Here is a 23,351-nt window from a genome sequence, read left to right on the forward strand (position 1 = left end):
ACGAAGGGGCAAAAAAAGTGAAAAGCAAGTATGCTGATGCTGCGCAGTGGCGAAAAAATTTAAGGAAAAAGCACCGAAATTCGGCAGAAGAATACACTTCATCCAAAGGAAAGGTTATGACGGGCAAACCTTTTATCGATTATAAATGCACTTGTAGACGTAAGTGCTACAATTTTCTAAGTACTGCCAACAAAAAGGCATGTTATGACAGATTTTATGTGCACGGGTCTTGGGATTCCCAAACTGCATTTCTTGCTGGTTCTGTGAAGACTACCAGTGTGAAACAACGAGTTGGTGTGAAAGGATTGGCATCTAGAAGACAAGAGTCAAGGGCGTATTATTTAAAGGGGGACCAAAAGGACATTCAGGTGTGCAAACTGATGTTTTTGAATACCTTACGGATTGACAGTGCTCGTGTGCATCGAGCTCTTGTAAAAGGTAGATCCGGAAAGTTAACCGATAACAGGGGGCGCCATGTGCCAGGAAATAAACTTGATGCTGCCACTGAAAAACTCGTTCACGACCACATTAAAAGCTTTCCTCGCTACATCAGTCACTACACGCGTATCAAAAACCCCAATTGCAAGTATCTGCAGCCAGGGTTAAACCTATGCATGATGTACAGGTTGTATTGCGATGATTGCAAATTCAAAAACAATAAGCCAGTAAGTCAATCATCATACGAGAGAGTTTTTCGTAGATCTTTTAATCTCAAGTTCAAGACACCACAGAAGGATACATGCAAGACTTGTGATAGCCTTAATGTGCAAATAAGGGCAGAAGAAGGAAAACCTTTGTCAGAACAAGACAAAGACAAAATGAACAAGTTGAAAGCAGACCTTGCTCTTCACCACGCCCGTGTTGAAGCTACGCAGACTTCCAAAAAAAATGATATAGTGCTTGCAAAAAAAGGAGAAATTGAAATGCTGACTTTCGACCTACAGAAAACTTTGCCAATACCCAAGATATCTACAGGTGAAGCATATTATAAGCGTCAGCTCTCAGTTTATAACCTAGGAATGCATGAATGCAAGAATGATAAGGCTACTATGCATGTTTGGCACGAAGGACTTGCTTCTCGTGGGCCAAACGAAATTGCATCATGTCTTCTAAAATACTTAGCATCTAACGAAATTAATTCCAACCACCTTGTGCTCTGGTCCGACTCTTGCGGTGGACAAAACCGGAACATCAAGATGGCAGCAGCAATAATGTACATTGTTCAGAGAGATGACAACCCAATCGACATTATAGAACACAAATTTCCAGTGCCAGGACATAGCTTCCTTCCTAACGCCAGCGATTTTGGGGACATTGAAAAACATCTAAAGTATCACAAAAATGTGTATTCCGTGGAAGATTACAACGCTATTATTCGTGAATGTCGACCACGAAAGCAATCCTTTGAAGTCTCGACGATGATCCCTGAAAATTTTGTCTCTACCAAACCGATTTTATCATTTCTCACAAACAGGAAAAAAACCACTGTCGCTAACAAAAAAATGAAAGTAGAATGGTTAAAAATGCGTTTAATATGTGTTGTGAAATCAAGACCAGGCATTTTGAAGTTCAAGTACACTCTCAACGATGCAGTTGAATTCTATGAAGTGAACCTCAATAAGCGACTCCGGGGAAAACCATTCAATGTTAGCAAGGTAGTTTTAACCCAACTGTACCCTGCAGGAAATCGAATCGCACAAGCAAAGAAGAATGACATAATGTCACTATTAAAGTATGTTCCACCGATTCATCACCCATTTTTTGAAGCATTGCGTACAAAAGAAGAATCAGGAAATGCAAGTGATGAAGATGTTGATGGCCTAGAACTTGCTTCAGACGACGAGTTTTTCGAAGAATGAACTTAGTTCACTTAATGTATGCAATGGAAGAGATTAGTCACATAATATAACCAGCCAGAGTGCACTAACTTTGAACTAACTTACCGAAGTATTCAACCAGAGTGAACTAACTTTTTTAAATGATTTTTAATTGATATGTTAAATATGCTGGAATAATAAATATATGTTCAAAACTCAATCTAAGCCTTTATCTTAAATTTAGGTCACAATTTAGTTCCATAGTGATGGTGGTATTTACACAGCATTACCAAACGCAAAACCATCGTTTTCTCAAATGTAAGTTTTTTGACTTAGTTCTATATGGTTTAAGACGATCCAATTGTTTGACCTGAGAAACCATTTTGCATTTTCAATGCATTTTGAAAATAGGTATTTTGCATTTTGCATTTGAAATGCTTTTCTAAAAACCATTTTGCATTTTGCATTTTCAAATGGAAAAGTTTTGACCCATTTCCATTTTGCATTTCAAATGGTTTTGGGTACCCATTTTACACATCTCTGTTGCTTATGCAGTTTGGAATTATCACAAGGTTATACAATTTTGGATATAAATAATAATATATCAGGAGTACCAGCGATAAGGGAATATAAAACCAAATAGATATATCTACTTAACCTTTCCGGGAGTAAGTTATGTAATGCTGGCCGTGCTCTGGGGAGTGAGTTTTTTTTACAATAATAAAAAATATATTTTTTAATTAAATTTTATGATAGTATGCAAAATAAATAACAGCCAATATCTCTGTCGATAATGATGTAAAATTGGTATAAAGTAACAGTAATATGCCCATAGATAGCAATACGATGCATATTTACAGAATATGCATCGAATATGAATATGCAACCCCTGTCGTCCATAGTCGTCCATACTCCTTTGGCGAAAGTGTGTACCGTCGTCCATTAGCATCCATACTCCCGGAAAGGTTAAATATTAATTGCCTTTGCGGTTTGGAAATTTGCTAGTTGCGGAATTTATTAGAATATTTGAAATAATATCTGGAGTACCAGGAGAACATAAAGCAAAACGGGTAAATTTTTTGTTTGGTGAAAAATATTTCTTATTTTAAAATATTATTACACATTGACTGTGATTTTTTTTTTTGTTTAGGTGCATATGTCGAGTCAGCATACTGAATGATGAAATTAAGACAACAAACAGTTAAATAATTGCATAAAAAAATATTTTGAAGATAATATAATTAATGTAAAGAAACTATATACCTACAATATACCCTACATCAGGGGGGTATAACTTCGATCGAAAATTGGAACCGTGAATATTGTGACGTCATATTGTTGCCTAACTATATTCACCAATGAAAAACTCTGAAAGTCTATGGAGTTTTTCATACCAATGAAAAACTCGGAAAGTCTATGGAGTTTTTCATTGGTGTACAGTATAATAAATAGGCTCCGAATGAGAATTGTACTGTCTATATATTGGCATATCTGTGGTTTTTTAGGACCAATTTGTTTCATACAAAACACCCGAAGATATCGAGCTAGTGAGTGGTTTATTTATACTCTACATATTATAACTTGTTTTCAAATGTAATGAGTATTACCTACCTGCATATTAATTCCAAATTGATTTTGATTCTTACCTATCATTTTTTTCATGGAAGCATTGGTTCATATTTCAGATCTGTCATTAATAAATAATTTCCTTATTACCTCTAGACCGTTCCCAACCTGGACTCATTAATGTTGCATGTTTCAATCATATTACCACCTGGTCAAGTGAACTTTATTATCAAGCGATCAATCTGCAATTCTGTTATGATGTAGTCTAGTGAAAAAACTCAGGGTATAAAACAAAATGCATCCGCTCCTTTCCAAACATTCTATTGAAGTACGGTAACAGGAAAACATTTATTTGAAATTAAATAATGGTCAGAAGAATAATTTTGTTTTTCATTTTAACTTACTGTGAAACGTTGGGACAAGAAGTCATCTACTACCCGTCCAAAGAAGTTGAAAACGGCAAGATGCAGTTTGACGGTGCTCGCATTAAGCGGGTGCAGACATTCGGAAATGAAACGGAGGATTTTGCTGATTTTAAAAATCAAACTGATTCTCGTAAGTTTTCTAAAAGGCAAGTCGACGCCACTTTCTACGGCCATCCAAAAACTCGTGAAGAAATGTGGAGTCAATCGTTCATCGGACAAAAGGAAACTTTTGACCAGGTCCCTTCCCTGATTAGCCTACTTCACATGCTGGTCACCAAACACTTGAATGGATGCGCACCGATTATATTATATGACAAGTTTGTGGAGAACAGTGAAGAGTTGCTCCTTCAGCAGCTGATGAAAACATTTCCACAAGCTTACGTCCATGGTAGAATCAACAGTAATAATTCCATCTCTGAATCGAGGGTGCTGAAGACTTTGGAGGAACAGTGTGTCAACTATATTCTGTTTGTGGCTGATGTGATGAAGTCTGCTGATGTTCTTGGTCTTCAGGCCACCAGTAAAGTGATTGTAGTTGCACGCTCCTCTCAATGGCGTGTTCAGGAATTTTTATATAATAAAGCTTCGAGAAATATAGTTAATCTGTTGATTATCGCACAATCATTTAGGGAAGATAATACATTGGTAAGAAATATTCCATTAACAACCCTTCACCTCTATCTAATCAGTTTAATCTATTAAAACTTTTTAATATTTCAGGAAACTCCCTATATTTTGTACACCCACAACCTTTTTATTGATGGACTGGGTTCCAGCAATCCTGAAGTGTTGACTTCTTGGGTGAAAGGGAAGTTAGCTCGACCGGAAGTTAATTTATTTCCCCCGAAGATGAAAAAGGGCTACGCTGGCCACAGGTTCTCTGTCATCGCGGCAAATCAGCCTCCATTCGTCTTCAAAAGGTGCAAATAAATTTTAAATTGATTGCATTACTAAAGCCATTTTTTTTACTACAAAGTAATAGAATCTATGGTTTTTACAGAGTTACAACAGATAATTTGGGGAATAAACATACCATTTGGGAAGGAATCGAGTATCGCATACTAAATTTACTTGGGCAAAAAAATAATTTCTCTATTGAAGTAAAAGAACCGAAGGATTTAGGAGACGGGTGAGAAAATTTATGAGTTTAACTGAAATATGATATGTAATAAAATAATAATATTGAAGATGTGATAATTGTTTATATCTTGAAGGTCGGGAGATGCCGTTACAAACGCGGTGATAGACGGACAAGGCGACATCGGAATAGCAGGAATGTATATGACAACTGAGAGGCTATTCACGATGGATATGTCCTCCAGCCATTCTCAGGACTGTGCTGTTTTTATATCACTGACATCAACAGCTCTGCCGAGGTATGATCATAACTTCATATACATAAACTTCAAATCTATTACAATGACACGGATAAAGTTTGCTTTTGTGCATTAATTCATTGTAAAATTATATAGATATCGAGCGATAATGGGACCATTCCACTGGACAGTATGGGTGGCTTTGACCTTCACATATCTTTTTGGAATATTTCCCCTGGCATTCTCCGACAAGCACACGCTGAGGCACTTGATACACAACTCCGGGGAAATAGAGAACATGTTCTGGTACGTGTTTGGAACGTTCACCAACTGCTTTACATTTGTCGGAAAGAATTCTTGGAGCAGGACCACAAAGATAACCACGAGGCTACTCATTGGTAAATAGAAAACAATCATTGAGAACTTCATTAATGAACACACATTTTTATTTATATTTAGATAGTTGATGCTCTGTTTTCTCTTTCTAAAGGCTGGTACTGGATCTTCACAATAATTATAACAGCTTGTTATACGGGATCCATCATTGCCTTTGTCACTCTTCCTGTATATCCGGCCACTGTGGATACAGTCAAACAACTTCTCTCGGGAAACTACAGAGTAGGAACTTTAGGTACAACCTACAACTGTGCACATTTCCATACTATACATAGTTATAACAATGCATATCCACCATATACTTATTATGTATATAAGCAATGAACCTAAAAGTCCCTGGATAGAGCATTCATATGATTTTTTAAGAATGGCATTGAAGCCAAATCTAGGGGGAAGCGACATTGCGTGGCAGCCATCTTGAATGATCAACTTTTGAAATGATTTGTATGAAAAATGGTATTATTGTAACTACTTTAATTTTATTTTCATGTTTTTAAAGCAATTATTATGGCATATGAAAGAATGGGATATGTTATTTAAAAAATTAAGTAGATGGAGGTGTTTTTAATACATCTTCCCCCTTACCCTGCAGCTTCAAATTTATCTTGAATAGTTCCATCCAGGGCTTATTAGGTCCGTGATATAAACATATTGCTACATAGATAATAAAAAGGAATAGATATGTAAAAGTAACAAGTAGAAAATTTTATGAAAAAGAAACACAAATGTAACATTCTAAAATGAATCAATAATATTTTTAGATCGAGGTGGGTGGGAAAAGTGGTTTGCCAACTCTTCAGATAAGTACACTACCAAATTAATGAAACATTTGGAGCTGGTACCAAACATTGAGGCTGGTCTACTCAATACAACCAGGGCTTTCTTCTGGCCCTACGCATTTCTAGGATCCAAATACCAGTTAGAATATGTGGTTCAGTCCAATTTTACATTTGAGTAAGTATCTACACAAGGACCCATTATTTTGATATCCCAAAAAACTGTAACTGAGCGTAGCAAAGTCCTGTTTTAACTCAATCACTTTGCATGTCATCTGTCTGAAAATTTGTTTGTACATTCCGTTTAAGGCGGAGGCCGTTTTAATTGTTCAGTAAAGATTATTTTTTAAAGGTGTAATGTGGATTTTCATTTGGACTTTCTTATTCGCGGTTTTTCAATATTATGGTACTTACCTTGAGAAAGTTTGAAAAAAGAATTGTCATTAAGGTAGTGATGGAGTTTCTTTGGACAAATTGAGTTTCCTTATTTGAAATTTTAAAAATGTAACCTAAAATATATCATGATTTAGGATTAGCAGGGGGGTATAAATCCGGTCCAAAATTGGAACCGAAATATTGTGACATCATATGGCGTCTGAAAGTCTATGGAATAAACTTTCAGAGTTTTTTCATTGGTGTACAGTATAATAAGTAGGCTCCGAATGAGAATTGTACTGTCTATATATTGGCATATCTGTGATTTTTTAGGACCTATTTGTTAACCTTATGAAGGGGAAATTTTGGTTATGATTTATTAAGTACGAGAAAATTAGAAACATACTTTTTTGCACGTGAGGTCTACTGTTCATAGAACTGCTAGTTAAAATTTATTTTGTTTTTGAACCACGTAGGACTACAAAGCGTGCCGTGCTACATATCAGTAATGAATGCTTTGCTCCATTTGGGGTGTCCATTGCATTTCCTAAGGAGTCTGTCTACTTGGATAAGTTGAATAAGGGCATACTCACGATGCTGCAAAGTGGTATTATAGCCAAAATAGAAAGTGATGTGAAGTGGGATATGCAACGCAGCTCTACTGGAAAATTATTGCAGGTAAATGAAATGGATGCACGAATCCCACTATAAAACGTCACGTACATACTAAAGTTGCGAATCTGCAAAAAGTCAACTTTTCAGGAGAGCTAAAAAAACTATTGTTTTTTTATTTATGTCAGATTCGCAAGTCGTTTGTGGTCTATTTTGTTGATAATTCATATTTTACACCATGGTAAATGTTTCTATCTCTTTTTTTAAATTTAACCTGGGTTGATTCAAATGTCACGTAATATAATTAAGTTTCGCAAATTTGATAAGTTTAATAACTCCGTAACTGCTGGAGATAGAATTTTGTTGATTTGCCACAGTATGTATCATCAATAGAGAGTTTTTTTCATCAAAAAGTAACTTAGAATGGAGGTGATGACATTATATGTATGTACATGACTCTCTAGAAATCCTTACAATGACTAAAAATGGTTCTGGTTGATATTTTTCTATAACAGGTTAGTACAGGAGAAGCACTTCGCATGGTAACAATAGACGAACGTGGACTTTCCCTCAGCGACACCCAGGGCATGTTCCTCCTGCTGGGGGCGGGCTTCCTAGCTGCTGGGGCCGCCCTCGTCTCCGAGTGGGCCGGGGGCTGCGGCCGTATGTGCCTCAGATTCAAAAACAGAAATAGGCCCCCTTCACCAACAGCTTCAACCGCATCTTCAGATACCTCTAGATCCAAAATAGTCCCCACTCCCAAGAGCAAAGACAAAAGTGAATTCGCAGACATGTACGATAGAAGCCGCGCTAGCTCAGATGTAACAGAAGAAGACATCAAAAAGAAAAAGGACAGCATTAGTCAAGATAGTGACGTTTACTTGACCAGCGATTCTGAAACAGATGATAACACTCACAAAGGACACAGGAAAACCTTCAAAATCCACGTTGATGAATATAAAGAACCATATCTGGAAACTAAAAGTGAAACAGATGTGATTATTCACAGTCAAAATTTGCAAGTCTGTGCTGATATTACGCATGTTGGAGATGAACTAACTCGTGGCAGTGGGCATTCTCGAAAGTCCAGCTACGTGGACTGGGACCAGGAAATCAATCAGCTCTTCAATTACACAAAGAGCGAGCTCGGATCTGACGAGGAACAGAATAAGGAGAATGAAGGGGAGAAAGAAAAGCCGCTGAAAGAAATTAAGGACACTGATATTGAGGCAGTCGCTTCTGTGTTTGGTGAAAAGGTATCTCCTATAGAAGTAGATGAAAGGGGCTATTTGGTAGATGCGGAAGTGGAACCCAGTCGGGAGAAAAAAGAAGGATTCAATTTGAAATAAAACAAGAAAGTGACATTCAACTCTTTATTATAATCTTTCAAACAGTCATCAAAATAATTTATAACGATTCTATCGTATCCATCGCACGAGCCCGTCTGTCGACTAAGCCCATAATTATAAACCAAATAATTATTACAAAAGAACAAAGGACACACAGCGATATGTCACATGTTGTTGGGACAATGTTTGACTTTGATTGCGATGCTAGAGACATCCAATGCGCGAGAGAACGAACTTACTAACGTAAATAACTATGAAAATCTTAAGTTTATACGATAAGTATGAGTCAACACAAAAAGAAATAATGTCTCAAATAGAAATGAGAAGTTTCTACTCAACGTTGATTTAGAACTAAAATATATATTTATGAACTTAAGAGTAAATCATCATATTATGTAAGCATTGTATTAATATTGCACTCACGTTGTGTTAAATGTTAGGATTTGGTTGACGACAGAATCAATGAGTATTATTGACATTACAATGAAGCCGGCACCTGACTCGCCTCAGCGTTGGGAGCTTCCCACTTACTAAAACAATACATGTATTTTAATGTAAATCAATCAAATTAAATTAATATCGAAAAGACAAAGCAATAAAATATCGTACAAAAATAATACTAAACAAACCATTTTATATTTCCAATTCCTCTCTTCCATCATAAATATCTCTCAGTTTCTCCAAGGTACAATTTTACCACAAGTGCATATTATTTACAACATTGTAATTTACATGTTTTATTCTAAAGTTACAAAACCATAATACGCTCTTCAGTTATATTACAAGAAAAGAACACCTGATGCTCCCAAAGGTCAAGTATAGCACAGGGGATGACCTCTGACCACCAAGCCGTATCTTTGTCATGTTAAACAAACTGAGCACATAAACGTACGCTTATAATATTTCTTTCACATAAATTTCTCTAAAGTGCTCAACAACTCTAGGTGGTCGATTTTGTGATTGCCTCTTAATCAAGTACGTATATATTTATCTTTGATAGTTCATATCAATAATTGCTACAATATATAATTAACAGAGTTCAACCATTTCTGCAATGCCACTAAATATGGGGTGAACTATTCTATACATTTAGTCAAGCAGAGTAACGGGGAAACAGAAAGTAATGGGTGGGTTCAGGGGACAACTGACAACTAGGGGCAAAGTAACAAGGCGAGTTCTGAGAGACGTGAAGCAGTAGTAAGTATCAAGTCTGTGAAGGCACAAGCGAGTTTCTTCAGAAGGAAGCAGGAAGCCTTTCTTTCTTTCCACAGTGGCTACGTATTACTGTCTACACATTATCGTTCTTGTAAATAAAATGCCTCTTACAATAAATATTACAAAAGTGTGTCAAAATATTCATTTAATTTTTGGGCTTGACAACAAATTGACGATTCATAAATATACAAATTTTTATATCACACATCCAACATTACAAATTAAGATTTAAAACATCTCATCAAACGGGTCCATCTAATTTACAATGACGATGTATCTACATATATAACAGATAAGCTAATCTTACATCTGGACTGATTTTAAAACATACCAATAAATTTAATGAAACCTGTTCATAAAAAACTTTAATATTGTTGAATTGTCGTTTATAATAAATGTAATGTTTGTTCATATTTTATACAAAGATACATTCATAATGGAATATACACGCTACAATAACAGGGCAGATAAGATCACATGGTACACAAATGGTACATAAAATGGTACAATACGTTACATTAGGCACTGCATGTAAGGCAACTACAGTGGTGAAGATATGACAGGAGAGAATAATGGAATATAACACAGAGATACATGATTGATGGCTGATTTTAGTCAATTAATTTCATTCGGGATGACAGTCAAACAACGCTTGCAAAGAATGCAAAGCTTACGAACCCTGGTTCTAACGGAAAAAAGGACAACATGATAGATTTGAATTTTAGCCATTCATTTGCTGCAAACCAAACAGACTGTTTTCATAAAGATGGAAACCCTGAATTCTTGTGTACAGTATTAAATACTATCACCTATGGTTGAAGGCAGCAAAGAAGTATTAGGAGTTACGTACAAAACCCTGATTCCTCATAGAAACCCTTGTATTCTTCAAATAATAGCAGGAACGGTTTCCAGAAAACGAATAAGTTGCAATCATTTGTATTTTGCAGCCATTTAACGAAACATTAAAAATAAAGAGTGGATACCTCTGTACCTGTGAGTGATGTTGAGGAAATAAAAATACTTCTGTTGAAATTTGAATTTAATAAAATTCAAGGACTGGAAAGGCAGAAAAATGTTTAGCTGTGTGATTCATTGACATGACTTCAAGTTACAAAACTAAATAGATACATTGTAAATGTATTTAGGTATTTAAAAAAACATGTAATTTTTTCTAATGATATTCTGTACAATATTGTAGCATTATATGACAGCACTCAAATTCAAACACTTTGTGAACCGGAATGCTAATGTTGTCTCAGGTTTTAGAGTTTTTCAAAAATTCATTTTTCAAGATATCTATATTGAATCCATGAATTGGAGCAGTGTTAAAGTTTGCTCCGGTTAAATCCGAGCACCAAATGATGAAATAAATGTGTCAACAAATCACAAGTTGTAAACAAGAAAGGTGGGAATTGCGGGGAGGTTGCGAGAGGAGACAAGAAGTGGAGTGGTGGAGTGGTGATGGTGGTTTGGGTGGAATAGATGTGACGGGACGTGATAACATACACATGCGGGTGAACACATTGAACATCAAAAGCTTCACAGTCACATTGACTTACCCATATATTACTGTACAAATGTTCATTGGAATTATGTCCAACCAAGATTAAGAAACACTCGTCGCATTTCGAACATAAGTAGTATTGTCATAATGTAATATGATTTTAAAGAACAACTGAAGAAAATGCATCGAGTGTTTCCGAATATTTCCCCGCAGAGCTCTGAGCCTGCGATGGTGCAATACATTACAAGTGTTTAAACTCTATTACTTTTACGGGACACGTCTGACCGACGTGGAAAGTGAGAAAGTTATTTCTTACACAAATACTTAATTTACACATTATAAAAAATCAACAAATGGCTTTTCGGCACAACCAGAACTGTTTCCGAATACAACCAACCAACCAACCTACAGTATTCAACCGCAGTCAATTCTACGCCAAACCAACATCATTCCAGTGGGATAATTGCCCCGGCCTCAACACAAACAAGTATTCCTAGATTTACTATCATCGTTTCAAATACATCACCGCTAACGTCAGGTCATCATTAAATGCCATTTGAAGGTGGCAACAATTTTGCATAGGCAGAGTTAAATTAAGATTTCCCCAATAAATAAAAAACAGTTTCACAATGAAAATAATGCTCAGAATTCATAAATGAAATCGTCGGCTAATTTGTCGACGCTCAATCGTTTTTCAACTGATTATTAAATGGGCAGTTAAACCCATATATATTTATTTGTAAATGGGTTGGTGGAAAATGTTAATGCCATAATTTTTTTTGAAAGAAAGACAAACATTCCCGGGTTACGACTAACCTGACAATATTTGAAACACACTGAATGGAAAATATTGCTTGTATCATGATGGAGGACTTAGCCAGCCGAGGAATTGAACTCATGATGCCTGGGTGGGACCCAAACGCGATGCCAACTCAGTCGCTGAGGTCTTGAAGTGATGTAATTTAAAAACCCTTCTCTCTTGGGAAATGACCATGACGCGGAGATGAATTTGCATCGATGACATGCTCACTGACATTTTAGCCAAATACATATTTTGAGGCCGTTTGGATGTTGAACTGTGTATATGAGATTGAAAGCAATAAGAAAAATGTTGAAAGAAGTACTTCTATCCATAGTTTGTTTGTTTGTTTGTTTGTTGTACCGGGCAATTTCTGACATTTCAGCCACATTCCCGCCGCCCATCCTAAATACACGTCTAACTTTGGTGAATATTATATCAGAAAATATACATATTGTACTATGTACCTATATTTGCACAATCTCCTTATCAATAGGATACTAGATTTGTGTGTCAACTATTTCTATTTTATTATATAACCATTTAATTCAATTGCAACATGTCCACAACTCAGATATATTCTAAAAATATATTTGAAATTCAGAAATGGCACAAGTTTTCCTGACAGTCACAGTGATTAATGCAGGATCTTAGATTTGTTTAATATTGTACTATTAATCACCCAAGTCCTGCCCCCTGTCGGAGGAGCCTTCTTTCATCGCCTTTGAACGTTCTAGGATTAGTGAAACAGTGAACATTGCGTATTGCAACTATGAGGGCGGACATTTACATACTGATAAACACTCGCAGGCTGCCCTGCATTCAAGTACCTACTTATTTTTATCGTAAAATATTTATAGTCTTTCGTATTCTTACTTGGAAAAATATACAAGGGAAATTTGATTCCATTTAATATATCCATTATAACAACACAGTATACCATATTATATTTTTTATCGTCAACATTTAATAAACACATGTAAGTTTTTTTTAATATATTTATAGAAATTTATATGAAAGATATTATTATGTAATAATAATATTTAACTTTGTGATTTTTCATGTTAAAAACTGGTAAAATATGTTTAATATTTAATAGAATTCTTAACATTTGTAATAAAAAAACAGAGAGAGAGGAAAATGGAAGAATGTTTTGCAATCAGATGTGTACAAGTCTCGTGACTTGGAGAATGTACTGTGCAGTCCGAGTTCCTCAGAATTAACAAGATAATAAATTATGTTTATTGGAGAATGTATGAAAGTCATAAATAAATACAATTTTCACAAAATGTTTGTATCCTAAAGTGCCTTGGTGCGGTTACATAATGTCATAAGAACGTTAAAGCTTGTGTTATCCATCCGCTCCAGAGCCAGAGCCAGAGCCAGAGCAACCCTTTACCCCGCGGGATTCATACCCCACCAACCCAACCCGGGATACAATATTATCATTAAAATGGCACATTTAGTGGTAGACTACTTAATATTAACAAAAGGACATAATTCATCTCACATTTGTTTGTTTACAAGTCCCACACAATCTCGTTGGGGGAATCGCATCGCACACTTCACACAAGCGGTTCACTGACCGTGGTCGTGAGGGGTTCCTACGGGTAATGGCTGTGTGGACATATATACCTTATCTACTGTGCAGCACAGTTCACAGTTTCTCTGTGATAAGAAATATACATTTATATAATCCATACATCCTAAAACAACTTGGCAACACAAATATGTGAATGTTTACTTTGTAAAACAACAATCCTCCCGCAGCGAGTCCGTATTATCCTAATTTTTTTACATAAAGTTATGTTCACACACTATAAATAACAAAAAATTATAAAGAAAAAACATACATTCGCTACCGAATAGCTGAACACAAATATGAAACTTTAGATATGTATGGGTGCGTGCTACGGAATATTACATGACTCGGGTTCTACGCTTCCACGTGCGTCCGTGAGGTACTCTTCTTCAAATGCTTCCACCGGAGCTATGCAAGCTCGTGTAGGGGACTTTTCAAAATAATATACTTTCTCATCACAAAAGCTGGTAGTCCGTTTGTACAGAACAACAAGAACAATAACAACAGCAGCCGGCACCAAACCTCACTGTATTACGGTAGTTCGTATCCAACGCACACACCTGTTAATATCTGTCCATCCGATTTTCCACTTTCACTTCTTCATTCACTAGAAGCGGATTAACTCCATCACGCAGAACTCACGCAGGGCCAATATCAATCAATCAATTGAAATTGTTCAAACAAACAAAATAATCACTTCACTTTAAAATTCTATCACTGAAACGGAGACGCGATGATTTCCACGCGGCGTAGACCGGGATCGGAGACTTTCCGTCAATAGAGAAGCTTAAAATGTCAATACGTCCAAAGATGGACAATGTGCATTCAATTGTAGAAAGGGATTTTAGCATGTACGAAGTATTTATTTACACTGAGGGTAGGTTTGGCTAGCTCTATAGACGGATTAATTGATGTATGATGGCGGGTCTAGAGTGGTCCGATGTATTTTCCCGTTAGATGTGTCTAGTAGCCGGGCTGATGTATGTGTGCAGGGACTCAGCAATAGTAGAGGGGAGCGTGGGGCTATGCGGCCCAGCCCTCGGAGATGCGGGGGCGCTTGGCGTGCGGGGGCTGTTCGTATTCGACGCCTCCGCCCCCACTGCCCATGGGAGAGGCTAAACTGGACGACGAAACAGAGCCTGAAACAATGACAAGGTTAAACAGGGTATTTCTCATTACTTGCATGTGTTAAATTGAATTTATCAAGATTTTAATGTCAGAAACTTGGAGGAAATATATACAGTCAGGACTATGTACTTTTAGAGAAAAATTGACTGACTGACTATTATATACTATTTCCATTGAATGAGGTTAAACTTTTCAAATATATAATCAGCAAAAAAATAATTGAGTTATGTTAAATGTTAACCCTTTCCAGACGAATTCAGCAAGCATATTTGTTCAGAATAGTTACATCCCCACGCACTGCGCGGGACAGTGTTCATCCTGATTGAATACATTTTCTGAGAAATTGGAAGTAAATCCTCCCTTAATTATGATTAAATCAGGTGTGCAAAATACTCGTTACCTAATGCAAATTACTCAATATTAATGTCAGCCTTATTCGGAAATACATATTTTCCTAAAATTATTTCAATATCCTATTTTGTCTATTGCTCACTTGTAAAAGAGTTATTAACCCGTCTGTACTTAGCGTTTGACCCGTTGTGTTTATCCACCTGCTCGAGGGATTAGTATAGGATTAGTATAGTATACAGTGCAATAAATATTAAGAAAAATGTTATTTTCTGGGTTAATTAAAAAAAAATGTGATATTGTTAGATTATAACATTGTTATCATAAATCGCAGTGCTACTACATAAGTTTGTTTTGTGTATTTTAGTATTTTTTTCAGTTTTGAAATAAAAATTATGACACGATTCTCTAGAATATACGACGATGAAAATTTTCAATTACAGGACAGTGATCAATCAGAGTACAGTGATTTTATATACTCGAGTGACAGTGAAGATGCTATATGTTATCTTATTTTTTACAACATACCATTTATCTATAAGAAAAAAAATTATTTCGGGAATGTATAATTATAACACAAATATCCTTGTCTGTATGCCTAGAATAAATTCAATAATAATATGATTATCCGAGATCGGAAATAGTTTTGCTTCATATATTGCTTTATATCTATTGCTAGTCTCTGTTTAATTACATAGTTGTAATTTATTTATTGCCGTTTTTTCTAACTATTGCTTCGAATGCTTGTTGATAATCTAAAAATTAAACTGACAGCTTTAAATAGTGGTTACAAACAAATTAAATAGTAATTACATATTGTGTTCAAGATTTATTGTATAGGGTTTTACCGTTATTTCATGATCAATTAGGACCCCAATAGTGTTAATTATTGTTTGTTTTATGTCAACATAAAGTTGTTTTCTGGAATATCCAATAGTTACGAAATAATGATTCTTTAATACAATTGAAAACCTAATAAATAACGACTCTTTAATACAATTGAAAACCTAATAAATAATGACTCTTTAATACAATTGAACACCTAATAAATAATGACTCTTTAATACAATTGAAAACCTAAGTTTATAATAATAACACTTTAAAAGTTTTGCGAGCAACAAAATGCAAAAAAAAGCGGTGTGCAAATGTGCGAGAAAATTATAATAATTGCTGTAATTTAAAGTTTCAGGTTGTGGAAAAAATATTGTGACCAAACTAACAAAAAATGTAGAATATTTAACGTCTCCAAAGGGTCAACAGGGAACATCGGTCCTGGAGACCAGTTTCAACACCTGTATTAAGGCGATGCACTACGTCGTGTAATATTTTAAATTGAGCCGCTATCAATAACAACCCTTACGTAGATGGCGATAAGGTTTAAATTCCCGCTTAACACCATCCGCCTGTTTTGATTTATGCAAGAAAAAAACATGGCCAAAAACTGCCTTTTATTTTATTTTGTGGATGTTCAGGCATAAATATTTAATTTTTTTTCAATCATTTTATAAATAACTTAATTTTCCACATTATACAATAAAATCATAACCGAAAATAGGTTCGTAAGTAGGAGATTTTGAACTTTAAAGCAGTTTTCATAGGCCTTATACATTATTTTTTTCTGGGCTTATAAAAAGACTTATCCAAAAAATACTCGATTATTTCAAAGGCCAAGATGTATTCTTATCGCAGTATTTAATTAAAGCATCTGAAACATTTCTAGGCGACCAAATTTTCAAACCAAAAACACATGATTTTGCATAACTACGCATGGCATGGCCTTAATCAAAACAAATCAATATATATATAATATCAATAAAAAATTATTTCATCAATATCAACACCCTTTTTAGGGGATTTGATAGGAATAGTAAAATATTATTATTATTATGTAATGAGCAGGCAGCATTCTGCTGATGCGCTCATATCTGATTTCACAACAAGTTTGACAGTAATTGAGTTGTTTTAAGTCTGAACTAAGTCCTTTCTTCTCTCCAAATGTGAATCCAATAGAGTAATACAGGTTTTGGTTTTTTTTTGTACATATCTAAAATATTACTATTTTGCCTACGGTCTACTGCAAATGTCTATAGTTATATTTAGAATTACAGTTACAGATCTTTAAAAATGCAATTATTAACATATAAACAGGTGTTAAATGTTCGAAAAAATAATTCAAAACAACGTGTACAGAGTACAAAACATTATCTGGGAATATTCCATGATACATTACATTAGTGACATCTTTTGGAATTAAATAGAAATTTAGCTACCACTCAAGAGCATTATTGTTGCTACCCAAATTTGGACAGCAATTGCTCAAGGGGATTATTGTTACTACCCAAATTTAGGTAGCTATCGCTCAAGTGGATAAATAAGATAATGAATTGTCTCACCATCATTTTGTTGTTGCTGCATGTGCGCATGGTGCGGCGCTAAGTGGTGACCGTGGTGGCTCGAATGACCTGTGTGGTGTTGCTGGCCATGGCGCTGGGGCTCAGCTCTCGGGGGCGACACGGGCTCGGCCTTGATGCGCACGGAGGGGGGCGGGCTGCCCCCGCCGCCCCCACCCTCGTGGCCCCCAGGAGGCGGGGTGCCCCCAGACACTGAAAGCTGCGGCAGGCTGCGGAGAAAACTTGCGTTCAAGCGTAGATGTAAGGAATTGTTTAAATTTTGTTTTATATTCATACACGGATAAAGATTACTCGGTAGGTGTGATATATATTAGAAATATTATGTTTAGAAAAAAACTTGTTAGCTTTACAATAAAAAATATGCATGGTTACAGAAAAATTTGCAAATGGAAGGTATGATAATTATATTGGAACTATTAGGTGTAATTAAAATCATTGATTACCTCCAATAAAAATATACATTGAACTATTTCATAACATACTAAAAATAGTGCCTACTGTGTATATATATGTATAATACGCCTTTTGGTCAAACTGAAACTTTATTAATTAATTACTTAAAAATATTATTGCTTGGCCTCCACCTTCTACATTCATTCTTGAATTGTATAATTTAAAAAAAAAAAACAAAATAATACTGATTTCATTTTATTTTATCTGGCATTTTCACAATATTGTATTAGCTAAAACCTAGTTAACAACCACTATGTAAATTGCCATCTCAACACAGGCGTTCCACACCTAGTGAGATAGGCAATACGTCACTATTGTAACTAAATGTAATATTAAAATAAAATAAATAAAAAAATAAATTTGTCAACTGTAGGCAAAGCACTTGAATTAGGTATAATATTACTTGGTGTAGGCTTTACAATCAAAATGACTGGGAAAATTGTTCACAAAGACAAACAAAACAAAAAAAAACTGAACAAAAGTGTTGTTATAAAAAAATGATTTACGTATATTGCACAAATGGAAAATAATCTAATCGAAACTGATCGAAAAGCAAAGAGGATTTTCTTAAGCCCTACAGCTCCATTGCTTTGTCGCTTTTTTTGGGCGAGCGGGGAAGTGTTACGTTCCACAAACACACCTAAGATTGAACCCTAAAAAATTGCAAATCAACTCATAAATAGCGATAAAATTATGCAATCCCTACTAAGTCAAAAGGTACTCTAATCGCAGCACAAAACTAATAATCAAAACCAGTACAATTTATGATTCAAAAACTTCTCAAGAATGAAATCTTTGCTATTATTTTACCTTAGCATTAAATGTGACAGTATTTAATTCATATCTTATTATGTCAAATACTGACAAAATATTATAGTTTAATTATAGTTATAAAAAACTCATAGAAACAACCTATTTTCATATGACAAATATCAACTGTGTAGAAATATTGTTTGGTGAATTTCATAACTGGACACCGGTGCCGAAGGATCTATGACTATATTGCTAGCGCCTCAGAGCATCTTTAACTAAAATACCGGTAGAACAAGGACAGCATTCTCACCTGATGCCTTTTCTCCATGAATACATAAAAAAGACAGCCCATTCCAGCAGAGTCAAGGGTTAGTAGAGGATTTACTATGAAGTAGATAATTACCCGCCGTGCTGTAATGTTGCCTGTAGTTGATGTGTTCCCCAGGTAAGTCCAAGTCCCATATCCGATGCCATGCTGAAGTCTTGTGGTACGAAGCCGCCTAAGCTAGCGTAACCCAGTGAAGGATTCTGGAAATTAAATACAAATTCTAGATTAATATTTTACCAAGCAAGCTTAGTATTTCATATTGGAATCGTTAAATATTTACTAATTAATCTATTGAAAGTCGGATTTTCAGCCAACAAACCGCTAAAAATCGGAGTATTAGGGTGTCGTGCGCCAGCACTATTATACTATGCAAAATGTGTTTTCAGCACTATACGCATTCGCACTCGCTTTAAAAGAAAATATGAATTTGATGTGAAAATGGGTGCATCCTGTATTCATTGGCTAAGCAGATTAAGTGAGTTTTAAACTTGATATGTCATGACTACCAGCTAATGAAAGTTATGCATAGGTTTTATATTATTTATTTAAATATTTTATATAAATTTCTTATTTTAACATTTAGGAAGACAGGTATACAAATTCTTGCTAGGTATCATCTTACACTGAGCTAGAACACTTGTTCTGCCTTGTGCTTGTCCCTTGAACAAGTGTGGTGAGGACTACACTGCCGTGGTAAATAAAAACACAGTTCCTTCCTTGAGAGTCACTGAAGACACTGTGTTTTTAGTTACTGCAACAGTGCAGCTGAAGTTTTCAAGTATGTATAAGCGATAGTATTCCAAGAGGAATGGGCTATCAATAGAAATATACACTATATTAAAACTAAGGACGGGTTGTTTTGGAGAATTTGAAGAATTCATCAAATTTCAACATTCATTTTTGGGTTTTGTGAAAGTCCTATTCAAGTTATGTTATTGTATCATTTTAGTTTAGTTGCTTGACAGAACTGAAATAATAACAGAACTTGAAAAAATCTTTCACAGAACTTGAAAATTAACTTTGAAATTTGAAGAATTGTTCAAATCTCCGAAAAAACCCGTCCTAAGTGTTGCAAGATTTGCATAGTGTCTGGTTTGATGGAAAGGCTTAGTAAAATAGAGAGATTCGACTCCGATTTTTCTCCTCTACTTTTTCTGAATTTTTCATCTCTAAGAGAAACTCTCCGGGTCTGGCTGTGCAGAACTTATATATAAACTATTCGACTGTTGTGAACTACTGCAACTTATAAACATACATACACCCACAGTAACAACACGACAATATACAATATTCTACAGCAGCACACATAAGCGTAACTACATTGCCCACTCTCCGATACAACGACTTCACACCATGGAAAATCATTACTTGGGTGATGTTGACATATTCAATACCAACTTGGCAAGTTTTGTGGATCATTTAAAACATTTATTTCAACAATACTCCGAAACACATCATGTAAACCTACAAATAGCTGTAATTTTCTGTTTTTGTTTCTTGTGTTTGTATGACTTGTTGCATAGCTTTTATCAAATGTAATTTTATTCTTATTTTTTATGTTTCAAAGTATCTGTCAAATTAAAATTATACTACCAACCATGTAAAAGCCCTATGGGCGTTAAATAAATAAATAAACATTTTGGATTTGCAAATGTGAATACTGCACAAGAGTTCAAACTGACATCACCAATTGGGAGGGGGAGGAGATGTGGAAGTATAAGTTTGTTTGACTTACCTCAGAGTAAGAGAGATCATCTGGTGGTGGGGGCGGCATGGACTGAGGGATGAGCACACGCAGGTTGCTGTGTGAGCGGGGGGGCGGAGAGTGGTGCGCTCCTTTGTGGTGGCGGGGCGGGGGCGCACCCAGAGCGGGGTGGGGCGAGGGCGCGGGGCCAGGTGAGGGTGATGGCGTGCCGGCGCCTCCCAGCGGGCTGGCTGAGCCCGGGTACCCATTGGACATCTCCAGCATGCCGCCGCTCGGGTATACTGGAAAGGTAGCGTAGGCTGTGATATTATGCTTTGGGTTGTGTTAAAACGGGACGGCACATGGAAGATTATACGTATTAATACTCAATAACGTTTTATTACAACTTTATTAAACTAAAAGTTTAAAAATAAAATAAAAGTTCTTTATAAGTATTATCTTCTTAACATTTTTCGTAACAATGCTTTTCGCTATACCTTTCACACAGGGAGGAGTTAATAATGGTTCCATGATAACTCAACACAGTGACAATTCAACACACTTTTAAAAAGTGATATAAAATCATTAGAAACGATGAAAAAAAAAAATTTTTTAACCTAGCCTAACCTACATAACCCAGTTAATAAAGTTTATGCTTCATCACTTTCCATGACTTTATATAACTTTTTAAAGATGTGATGAATTATCATTGTGATGATTTATCCGGTTACCGTTAATAATAAATGATTAAATTTATAAGTGTTAAATTTTTAAGTGATAAAATTTATACTTGTTCACTCCTTATGATGTGATTCAGGTGTGTAAATCAGTTTTACTGAAAAATCGATTTATTTTATGTAAAAAGTCAACAGCACAACAGAGCCTATGTATGTGGGTATATGTACATGATTACCCATGTATTTGATACCCTGAAAAGGGTTGTTTAAAAAACTGACACATTCAAAGTTGTATTTTAATTTTTATGTAACTTTCTTAAGACAAAAGTATATAACTTTACTTTTTTGTTTAAATGCCTTAAAAATACATAGACTTGAGGATCGGCATAGGATAAGCGAGAACTAAGAACTATGAGAAAAGCGTTAAATATCTTTATGAAGAATTTGAACGAAGATTCCAAGACTTCAAAGTTATAGAACAGGACCTGGACATTTTTAGCATGCCATTTAATATGGATTGTGAATCAGTCAAACCAGAATTGCAGCTCGAATTGATTGAGTTGCAATGTAACACTGAATTGAAGCAACTGTTTCTCACGTTTTCAAAATTGAGTTCTACAAAGCCCTGTCAAAATCAAGTTTCCCAAACCTGAAATCTCACGCTCAGAAGATAATTGCGATGTTTGCATCTTCCTACATCTGTGAACAGGTGTTTTCTACTATGAAGCTTCGCAAAAACAGTGTTAGAAACCGATTGACTGACCACCACCACCACCACGCAGTAGTGAAGCTAAATGCTTCACTACTGCGAATCAGCTCATCCCAGTTTTTACCAGATTATGATAAACTTTTAGAAGCTCAGCCACAGTTTTATCTGTCACATACGCCTTCATACTCTTCTAAAGAATAATCATTTTTTGTTACTTTTTTACCATTTTAGCATATAATGTACTCAATATTATGCATGATGTAAAAATTAAAAAATAAAGTACTTATATCACTTATAAAAAATTATTTTATTAAATTTTTTTTCCGGCCCGCCTAGATAATTTTTTATTATTTTATCTGGCCCTTTCCTTAAAAAGTTTGCCCATCTCTGGCCTAGTGGATAAGGACTGCTATAAATTTAAATTTTAACATGCATTTTTTTTAAATGTTAACACATATGATCAATGATTTGTAAGAAAAAATATTTAAATAATTTCGGTTCATTAATTTTGATTGAAACAGTTGATTTCCCGAAAATAAATAAATAAATAATAAATATTGTTTTCAATGACATTCAGTTCAAAGTTATTCCTCATCGTTCTAAACATTCATAAGCAATCAAATTTTTCAAATCCCACAGTAATATTTAAAAAGATGATAACTATTTCTAAGACAGTTCTTTTGTTGTATTGCAAAACATTGCAGCAAATAATACTAATAAAGATTTTCCCATGTTTGTGGTTGACTAATATTTTTTTTTTTATCGCAAGTGGCGCCTGCAAATAATTATATTGCATAAATTGATTCTTTGTTTGTAGCAATTGACAAAATAAATTTTAAAAATGTTTTATTGAAATCCTGGGAATGCAATCGCATGGTATGATGATTCAGTCGGGAAGAAAAACAATCTATTATATCAGCAAAGTGTCAATGTAGCTTCCAACCGGGGTCACCACAGTCTTTTCTCTGATAAGTCCAACATACAGACTATTCGTTTGATAGATAACATGCAATTATTTTTATGATAAATACATAATATAATTTTAAATGGCAATGTTTGAAAATAAAAATAAAAATGTAAACAAACTTTGGCTCTGCACAATGAAATGCTAATTTTTAATTATTAAAA

General features: G+C 35.1%; 2 protein-coding genes across 7 annotated transcripts in view; one reads left to right on the top strand and one right to left on the bottom strand.

Annotated features, from left to right (window-relative positions):
* The first annotated feature begins 3,748 nt into the window (after positions 1 to 3,748).
* Positions 3,749 to 8,632, top strand: Ir21a (Ionotropic receptor 21a). Its single transcript, XM_089650781.1, has 9 exons — positions 3,749 to 4,453; positions 4,529 to 4,728; positions 4,809 to 4,937; positions 5,023 to 5,184; positions 5,281 to 5,522; positions 5,615 to 5,755; positions 6,282 to 6,474; positions 7,148 to 7,349; positions 7,799 to 8,632. The coding sequence occupies exons 1-9, from the start codon at positions 3,749 to 3,751 to the stop codon at positions 8,630 to 8,632; spliced, it is 2,808 nt and encodes a 935-aa protein (XP_089506907.1).
* Positions 8,633 to 8,642: 10 nt separating this feature from the next.
* The window catches only part of Mef2 (myocyte enhancer factor 2), a 116,604-nt gene continuing 101,895 nt past the window's right edge, over positions 8,643 to 23,351 (bottom strand). For 2 of the 6 annotated variants that reach the window (XM_089650657.1, XM_089650656.1), the window contains exons 6-9: positions 20,889 to 21,139; positions 19,229 to 19,353; positions 17,602 to 17,840; positions 8,643 to 14,871 (exon numbers count right to left, since the gene is read on the bottom strand). In XM_089650657.1, the coding sequence (XP_089506783.1) occupies positions 14,756 to 14,871; positions 17,602 to 17,840; positions 19,229 to 19,353; positions 20,889 to 21,139 (731 nt within the window). In that variant the 3' untranslated portion in view covers positions 8,643 to 14,755. Of the gene's footprint in view, positions 14,872 to 17,601; positions 17,841 to 19,228; positions 19,354 to 20,888; positions 21,158 to 23,351 lie in introns of all 6 variants that reach the window. The other 4 variants (XM_089650654.1, XM_089650653.1, XM_089650658.1 and 1 more) reach the window with 3 other exon arrangements.

Source organism: Hesperophylax consimilis, chromosome 3 (genome assembly GCF_061612785.1).
Source record: "Hesperophylax consimilis isolate HC1 chromosome 3, BYU_Hcon_1.0, whole genome shotgun sequence".
NCBI classification, from domain to species: domain Eukaryota; kingdom Metazoa; phylum Arthropoda; class Insecta; order Trichoptera; family Limnephilidae; genus Hesperophylax; species Hesperophylax consimilis.